Here is a 9,699-nt window from a genome sequence, read left to right on the forward strand (position 1 = left end):
TGCATTGACTCGCGCGCAAATTCCGCGCGCAGGTGCGCGGCGCTCAGTCGGAGTGTGTGCCACGCGATTGTTGCAGGATCTACTGTTCCCATGTCATCGAGGTCCATAGATTTATGAGCCCATGTTAAACTGCATGAACGTTGAGTTTAATATGATTGGCCTGTGCGGCCGCAATAATTTAACCATTATACGGTAGTCGGAAAGGTCACGCAACATAGAAAGAAAGGCAACGTTTAGGCCTGTTCTTCAAAATTATTGGCTTTGTTCTACTTTTTTTTTTTTTTTTTTTAACTCTCGCAGCATTCTACACATATTTTTTATTGGCTTGACTGAGCTGTCAGTGTTTAGGGTGACTGAAGAATGGGAGGTGTTTTTTTTCATGGAGCACAAATGTGAGAACACATAGTCCTGTCTTATACATTTTCTCACTGGAGCTGAAAGTCAACAGAACTGGTATGATGAGTTTGAGAGAATGGTAAGGAAGACCCAGTGAAAGGAGCAAAAGATAAAAAAAAAAAAGAGAGAGAGAGAGAGACATGGGCCCACTGGGCCAGCAAGCAGGGAAGGACTTTTTTTTTTTTAGGTATGCACAATTTAAAGTTTGGTTTAATGTGGCTGCAATTTTCACTTTTGGGAGCATTTTACTGGACATATTTCATTGTCCTCCTGGGTGCCGCACGTATTTGCTTTCACATTGACATAGTTTCCGTACTCTCAGACCTACGCTGCTGTTTTGGAGCTATCTGCACAACATTATCAATACTTTGGTCAATGAAAGAGTTTTGAGATGCACAGATGTAATCCATTCACCTTGACATTGAGTTTCCTTTGAATTTGTCAGACATTAGATGATAGATAATTAGGGAAAATTAGTAATTCTCTTACTGGTTCTCAGTCTGTGGAAATGCCAATATGCAACGAATATCATGCTTCCTTTTGCGAAGTAACAAAGTGAAACAACCTCAAAGTATTTTAGACTCAAAACACTTGAGTTGTGTTTTTAGATATAATATGGCAGCGAACTGTTCCAATTTTTATTCTATAACAGGGTAATAAATATGGTTAGATTGTAATACAGAAATGACATAGGAACTAAAGTGAGTTGATGGTAGTAGTTCTCATGTTTACATGAATGTGTTTGTTGGTGTATAGTTACACTGTGCAGAAAGCATACTTGGATCTTCCAAAAACTTTTACATTTTAATTTTTACGTGAAACATTTCTTTTTTTTTAACCAGCGAAATCTCATCAGTATTGTAGCTCGTTTTTCGCTGATGTTGGAACTGTTGAGTAATTTTGAAAGTCATTCTTTTTCTCAGATGAGATATCCAGAATGTGTGAGGTGGATGTGACCCCAGAACCAAGCAGTCCCACGCTGCTCAGCGAATCTACGGACACTTACTGTCAGACCGACCGATGGCACAGGCTCCGCACCAGCGTTCGCAAACTTGACTTCTGGGAAGATTTCAGCGCTGAGCTTATAGGCAGCGGTTTCTTCTCCAAAGTCTACAAGGTACAGAGTTTTTCAGAACTCTGCAATTAAGTGATTAAGTGGTTGTAAAAATGAAAAATGATATGTATTATTGTATGTGAGTCTTAATGCTGGGTAAACATGAGAAATTGTAATTGTACGTGTCAGAGGAAAAGGTAGAAACTTGTTTTATAATGACATAACAAAACAACTGGCAGAGCTCCATTGACGTAATCAACATTTTCAATGTACCATGTAAAAGTATTGATGGCCTAAACGCTTCATTTGAATTATATTCATTCCACAAGCTCTGGTTCACTTGAATAAAGTTCAGTGTTGTAGTGGAGCTGTTTTATTTAAATGTAGTGGAAATCTTTTTTTCATGTTGCCAATGAACAAAGAATTTACAAAGTCACGCCTTTGTTAATCCTTTAAAAAGTACTTTTATGAAGTTGACAGTAATGCACTAAACATGCTGTTTTACACTTAAAGCACAGTGGAAACCACCCGCCGTCATGGTCAAATTCTGGTGAAAGAATCAAGTTAAAGGACTCTAAGAGATCATAGTAAGATATAATTAGGTTTGTTTTGTCTGAACGTCTTATTGTGTCCATCTTTGAATAGACAGTCTTGAATATGGAGCCACGAATGAACCTGGGAAATAGTTGTTTTCGTACCAAACCTGGTTTATCAGTGCCACCATCTCTTTCCAGTTGATTCCTAACCGTCATGCTTTTCTTCGTCAGGTGGTATGATGATTTTGGAAATATGAGAACAGCTATGGTAATAGCCCAACCAATCAGGCCATAGTGTTACACTGGCCCTGATACATTTCCTTCTATTGTTAACAATGCTAGCAAAGAGATGGAATGCAGATAAGGAAGGAAAACAGTTATCAGTCAAACATAAAAATACTTGGAGAGTGTAATTGTTCTGACAGAACAGGCCTGAGAGTGACAGTAAAAAAAAAGCCAAAACTTTTTCACTTTTGTCCTCATGAAATCTTGTCTTTCAAGGAAACAAAAAAAAAAAACCCACAGAGTGAATTCTTGCTTCACTGAGATGAGATGAGATGAGTGTGCTGGTTTTTACAGTTTTGTTGTATTGTATTCACCATGGCAGTTGGGAGAAAACTCAAAGAAAACTAAACGTTGCAGGGATTTTAATCAATTGCCATGTACCTCACCCTTACGGTGAAGATTCATCAATTTGGCTTATGCTAATGGCGTGTCGTATACACTGCACTGTTTGCCTAGGTGATGCACAACACCACTAAGAAAGTAATGGTGGTGAAGATCTACAAGAATGATGTGGACCAGGACAGCATTGTAAAAGAGATCAGCCTACTGCAGAAACTCTCCCACCCAAACATAGTGAGGTGAGCCGCCTTCAGATATGATTCATAACCACCAGAATGCTCACAGCACCTCCAGAACAGTGCCAGATCTCAGCGCTAACACTCAGCCCTCATCTCACTCACAATACTTCCTGAGCCTCCGCTAACACAACACAGATCCTGTCATTCTCTGACAAACCAATTAGGACTTAACTATGGTTCTGCAAATCAAAATGAGCGAAAGAGGCCACCGTTCAAGCCATAGATATCAACTGTCATAAAAAAAACAACAAAAACATTTGGATTGGTCAGCTAGTAATGGTTAGCCTTATGATTCCAGACTGACTTGAAATAACTTTTTTTTTTTTTTTTGTAAACTGCACTGTTTGTTTATATATGAATAGCCGCTGGAAATGAGCTGAAAAACCCAGCGTAATATGGTTAGCGTCCCTGAGCAGAGTGAGTCATGTCTGAGTCCTTTTTGAAGGTGAAAAAACACTCATTATATCACAATGTGCTGCAGGTATCTTGGGATCTGCGTCAAAGACGAAAAGCTGTATCCAATACTTGAGGTGAGTTTGATTCATTTAAAACTTTCAGTTTAGCTCATGTTCTTTGTGACTGTTCTCATGCTGAAGGCCTGTAGGGCCGCCCAGTCTGTTTTTGTTACCGGTGCGGTCAGTCACAGCACTGTGTCTGTTCCCATCTGGCAGTATGTGAGCGGAGGTTGTCTGGAGGAGTTGCTGGCGCGTGATGATGTCACACTGTGTTGGAGGGAGAAGGTGGAATTAGCCTGTGACATCAGCAGAGGCATGGCCTACCTTCACTACAAAAACATCTACCACAGAGACCTCAACTCCAAGGTCAGTTAGCATGTCCAGGGTCAACTCTGCCTCAGTCTTGAGTGAAAATCTCTAACAGCACTTCTTTTTTCATGCGCCTGATATTTTTACTGCACGTGTAGCACTGCCGTGACAGAGTCACTTTTTTGTAATGTATGCCCATCCGATGAGGTTCATTTACAGCAAAAACATTCATTTCCAAACCGTGTAATTTTCATATCATGGTACTTGAAAAAGATTAAGTGAAAACTGGCATTAAAATGATACGCTCGTGCAGTTTGTATTCAGAATCAATTTGCCATAGTTGACATAAGTAGAAGGCCAAAAACATTTTCTATCTTGTTTGAATAGACAATAGAAGACTGACAGCTTGGTGCAACACTTGTGCAATAGCTCTATAATGATCTGCAGTCTCTCTGGGCTACATTAGCAGCTATTCACACACTTGGGCCTAAACCTCATCTCCGCCGCCTCTTTATTTATACTCATCTGGTTCCCATTTGAATATCTCCCCTTTCTCCCAGTGAATGTGAGGCTAGAGGGAAGGACTTGTACCTTACAGATACTACTTGTTTTGAAAGAAGTGAAAAACTCGTTTTTTTTTTTTTCCTGTAAGATTAACTAAATCTTGTTTATGCCTGGGAATGTAAAAAAACATTCCATCTAACGTGCCACAGATTCCAGTGATTGACAAGCTGGTATTTCTGAGCCTGAGAGCGGCAAATAAACGTTTTGTTTGAGTCAAGTTTACTTTGCCTTACGACTTAATCTGCAATCGGCCATTCCGTGTCAGCAGTTTCCAAAAAATATTTTTGTTTTGAATGTTGATAAACATTCACGTGTTTTTGTATTCATGGCCAGAAGTTAACTAAACCTTTAGGTTGTTTATAAGGTTTAGTAAGATTGGAAAGATATTTGGTGATTGGACATATTATACATTTCCTGTATGGTACATATTGTTTCCAGCAAAAATAGGAGATACTGTTTTTCATCCCGAAGAGGTGTTTATACTCAAAGTCATACAATAAAGAATGCTCCATTTCTGAAAGAGTGGAAAAATGGTTAAAATGCTTAACACTGGACAGTGTGTCTAGACCGTTGGACTGTCTGAGCTGCTGTGAGGCAGTAAACTGCAGGCAATGGCAGTAAAGAGGAGAGGATGGGCAGTGCTTTATCATGTTAACACTTCTGTGCAACGAGCAGCTTTTGCCCTTGCTCATAAACCCATTCTCCTTCTGTCTGTCTCTCTCTCTCTCTCTCTCTCTCTCACTCTCTCTTTCTCTCTCTCTCTCTCTCTCTCTCTCTCCCCCACAGACACACACACAAGCATGTGCACATTCTAACCTGCCTTCCCACAACTGCTCTTAATCACTTATCCCCTTTACCAGTTATTTTCACTCACCTCTCTCTCTCTCTCTCTCTCTCTCTCTCTCCCTCTCTCTCTCTCTCTCTCTCTCTCACTTTCTCTGTTCACACACAAATGCGGACACACATACACACACACACACACACACACACACACACACACAATCTGCCACAAACAGACCTAATGTCCCTGACTTCTGAACTAATGGCCCTATGTCTCCATGGCAAACTTTTTTTTTTTTTTTCATTTATACCGCCTTACGGCAGGCAAAAACTAGCCTCTGCACAGGTTGAGGATTACGGTGTACAATGCAAGGATCACACCATAGTTTGTCACAAGGTTGAATTTCTCCGTCGTAATGACTGACAAGCTTTTTTCAGCCCTTTTAAAAAGAACACATTCAAAATGTATGCGATAGATTTAGTTTCAACCCTGATGACAAACATATGTCTCTAACACTGTATACGTACACATATACACACAACCACAGGAGAGGCATCTCCAACCCGACACAATCCCGCTTCAGAACTCATCTCTGTGATCATAAACATCACTTCAGTTGCTGCTGGGCCTAAATATTATGGTTTGTGGGCTGTGGTGGGAGACTGAATCTCCCTTTACTTTAATCACAGAGTATGAGACAGGGGTGGAGAGAGACAGCAGAAGGCCATGCAAGTGCGATGAAAGACTTTCTCAGGCGTCTTCTAAAATGTTCTCGTTTCCCATGACTCACAAAGACAAAGAGCCCCAAAGCGTGGAACTTCTTCATTTCTCAGCACGTTCCATAATAATCTGATACGCTCTCACAGAGACAGAACCACTAACCATCCTCATTGTCACACTCTGTGAGCACATCAGGTTTAGTTTAGCATTCACTTCAGATAAAGTTTTCCCATGATGAGTTCACATATGATCTTGTGTAACAGTATGTATCTAAAGAAAAATAAATAAATAAGTAGATAGATAGATAGATAGATACATTTACTTGCAATAGCGTAATGTAATGTAATAGCGTGAACTCTGCCTAACTGGAATGAGTTTAAACCAGTCGGTATGACTAGTCATTGTGATGGTTTTACTGTGCGGAGTCTTTGTGAGGCTTGGGCTAAGTTACTGCGCAGTGACAGATTGCTGACAGAGTAGTCAGTGCTGTCCCAGGTCAGAGCTGAAATATTGATGTGTCTGAGTGAGTGGGTAGAGAGGGGAGAGGTTTTCAGACAGATTGGGAAAGAGTAATGAGAAAGAGGCTTTACGAAAGACTGAATGCACATCATGACAGACAAGAATTTAATCATTTTACCCACAGTTTTGTCAGTGGTCCATAGACATATATTCTTTAATCATTTCTTTATGTATTATTTCTTTGTCCATTGCTGTAATTCCATTGTCTAGACATATGATTTTGTTGATAACATCCATATGACATGAGTACTGTCTTATGGTATATAACGAATGCCTGCTGTAATTCACAGTAAATGCATTTGGTTGTTTTTGTAACACATGTGCCACTGCAGTAACTCTTGTTTCTTGGTAGTGTCATACTGCCCTCTTGTGGTTATTTAAGTATAGTGCAGAACTACAGATTTAGCCAAATACTGTCAGAGACGTCTGTGCTTGAAATGAGTTCTAATAAAAATATTCATTCACTATGACTGGTACAATTATACGTTAGTTGGGTATCCTCAATAATATACACAATTTGAAAATGTTTGCAAAAGTTGTATAAAGTGTTATTCTGCTCAGAACAGTTTTACTTGTATTGTAATTCTCACCACTGAAATGATTACATTTACACATTTATAAATTTATCAGATGCTTTTATCCAAAGTGACTTCCAAGACAGGAAGATTGCTCAAGTCTTTATATCAATCCATATTCATCTTTACATGATCTTTTCAGAACTGTCTGATCCGTGTGACTGGGCGTGGCAGGGAGGCAGTGGTGACGGACTTTGGCCTGGCCAGAGAGGTGGGGGAGCTCCCTGCTAACGATCCCGAGAGGAAGATGTCGCTGGTGGGGTCTGCCTTCTGGATGGCCCCAGAGATGCTGAGAGGAGAACCATACAACCGGAAGGTACAACGAGAACAAACCAGTAAAAGAGCAGCAATGGAAACAGGCTGCAAGCTCAGGAAGAATTAAACTTCAAAACAATTGTTCATGTTTTGAGTTGTTTACCAGCGGTTACCACTGTGTGCTTTAGTACGCCATCAGACAGATTTAGACGGGTTTTTTGCCAGAACGCCAAAAACGTGCAGCGTCTCTTCATAGGTTTGGGTCTCTGTGTCGGTCAGTTGACAGCAGTGTTTACCCTCATGTTTTTTAATGCTTTTGAGCTGAACGTAAACGCATGACCCTGTTGTCAGTGTTGGAATGATTGCCTGCCCCTTGGGGGAAGTCGATGTGAAGGACTCTCTGAAGAATCTGCGTGTTAGTGTTTGATATCGGTCAATACACCCCAAAGCCTTCACGACTGACCTCTCACTGCCTTGCTTTGATTGGCTGTTTTGCTCCAGGTGGATGTGTTCTCTTTTGGAATTATGCTGTGTGAGATTCTGGCCCGGATCCCAGCCGACCCAGAGGTTCTGCCCAGAACCCAAGTAAGAAAATCATGCACATGCATACATGCACATGCACAGAGTCATAGATACATAGCCTTCCATCAAAAAAGATCATAATTATTTCATCAATCATTGTTTTAGAAATTCGGAGGGAATATTCAGCTCACATTTCACTGATGCAGCAGGGGTTCAGTTTTGCTGCAGATGAAGGGAGAGGGGTCTGGTTGCTTTGCTGTTGAAGATGAAAGGAAGGTCAAACAGAAAGATTGGACCGTGGTGTATTGTAATGCAGTCATTTACACGTCTTTATGAATGATGGACAGCTGGTGCTGAGCGCCAGAGGAGAAAATACAGATTTGATCAAGATTAAGGGATTTACACCAGGTTTTTTTTAACCATAAAGACACATTTGTTCTCAGATTTCATTTAACGCTTCAGTAAGCTGTGTTCTTTTATGGATTTATCATCAGAAATTGTTTCCATAATCACTTGGGGGCATTTGTGATAAACTGTTTTGTAGCGAGAGGTTGGATACAGTGCAGTCTTACTTCTTTTGATGTGGTTAAGCTCAGTTTTCTATATTAAGGCTTTGTCTTTGACTATATTATATGATTGTTGTTATGTGACAAGGTATGACTAGGAGTTCATATAGACATTGACCCTTATTTTCTGGTCAGGATTTCGGACTGGACGCGGAGGCTTTTGCGGAGCTGGTCCAGGGCTGTCCCCAGCGTGTGCTGGAACTGTCAGCCAGCTGCTGCCTGGTGAGTCTGAAAGAGAGCTGGTCTTTAGAATCAAATGACTGAAAATCTACATTCATTCCTGGAGGACTTCTGTAGACTTGAGGAAGTATTTCATTGATTCGTTAGAGGAATTGATTGACATGAACATATTCTCACCTGGTTTGTTGGGCCCTAATGAAAAACTGATGAAAAGGTTAACCCAGATAATCTAATACACAGACGACTTTGCATAGCCCTATTTTAGATCTTCTAAAATGAGAATGTTTGATGCACATACGGTTTGTGAACAAATTTAGTCTGCACTGAGTGCATGTTAGTGTGGGAGTGAGCAGAGATATCTGTGCATTCTTTACAAACACTACAGACAAACAGAAGAGAAAAATTAAAGTCAGTATAAAGGAGCTTAGTCCTCAATCTAACATATGTCAGCTCACTTTGGTCATATACAATCCAATAGTATTTAAATCTCATTCAATTCCACGTCCCTTATTGAATGTTCCACCGTCCTTTTAGATGGATGCATTTCGGCGACCCTCTTTCTCTGAGCTGGTGGATGAGCTAGAGGACATTGCTGAGTCCCTGGAGCCACCAGACCCTCTACTGTCCACAGGGTGAACGAGGACCGATCCCTCAGCCCAAACCCCAATCCCCCTCGACAGCCGACTGCCAGTCCCTCAGAGACAACAACAGGCTTTCAGACACTTCCGACAGGATGGAGAGATGCCTCGTTTATTTTCCCGAATGTAGAAATCAGTGTCCATTTAAAGTCCAGCTCTGGATGTCTACGCTGCTGTCTTATGAGTGCCTCTGAGTGTATCAGAGATATACTGACTGTGACTTCTCCTTTTTTGGCAAACTTGGAAATCTGAGTGCTTTGATGTTTGGGACCAATCTAGTTGGATGAAGAGTTGACTTACTTTAAAGACCAAATTTAGCCAGGACCAATTTCTGATTCCAATTATGTGGAACCGAGGGTAATATAAGATTGCTTTAAATAAAGCATAAAACTGAGTTACCAGGCACAGAAACCTTGGTTCCAGTGAAACTTGAATGTGTGGCAGTGATATGCTGTGGGTCAACAAGAAAAAAAAGAAGTGTCCATGCTATTCATGTTACATCTGAACCTGTCCTGCTATGTCTTACTATAATCCAACAGAATCTGTTGATTCTGTTTACCTTTTCTAACTCAGACGGCATATCTTTGATATGTACAACTGATAAGTATTTTAACAGACTCGTTGGATTTTTCAATAAACTTTATCTCAGGATAAACAGAATGAAATACTTAACCGCAGACTGTAAATATTGTCTGGCTTTTTTTTTTTAAACCATGTATATTATGTACTTGTATATAGGTTTGTATATGACTCAACTCTAATTGTA

General features: G+C 40.4%; 1 protein-coding gene across 1 annotated transcript; it reads left to right on the top strand.

The window, feature by feature from the left end:
• Nucleotides 1–1,333: 1,333 nt before the first annotated feature.
• On the top strand, nt 1,334–8,931 carry LOC115808744 (dual specificity testis-specific protein kinase 2). Its single transcript, XM_030770204.1, has 8 exons — nt 1,334–1,513; nt 2,728–2,849; nt 3,331–3,379; nt 3,521–3,670; nt 6,915–7,088; nt 7,529–7,612; nt 8,251–8,337; nt 8,830–8,931. Exons 1-8 carry the CDS (start codon nt 1,334–1,336, stop codon nt 8,929–8,931), a joined length of 948 nt encoding a protein of 315 aa, XP_030626064.1.
• The last annotated feature ends 768 nt before the right edge of the window (nt 8,932–9,699 follow it).

This window comes from Chanos chanos, chromosome 3 (assembly GCF_902362185.1).
Source record: "Chanos chanos chromosome 3, fChaCha1.1, whole genome shotgun sequence".
NCBI lineage: Eukaryota > Metazoa > Chordata > Actinopteri > Gonorynchiformes > Chanidae > Chanos > Chanos chanos.

Bases quoted from the DNA above. Each gene is read 5' to 3' on its own strand.
- LOC115808744 (XM_030770204.1), top strand. From the start codon at position 1,334: ATGTGTGAGGTGGATGTGACCCCAGAACCAAGCAGTCCCACGCTGCTC. The intron at 3,671-6,914 runs GTCAGTTAGCAT...TGATCTTTTCAG, and splicing joins ACAGAGACCTCAACTCCAAG to AACTGTCTGATCCGTGTGAC. The intron at 7,089-7,528 runs GTACAACGAGAA...GTTTTGCTCCAG, and splicing joins GAGAACCATACAACCGGAAG to GTGGATGTGTTCTCTTTTGG.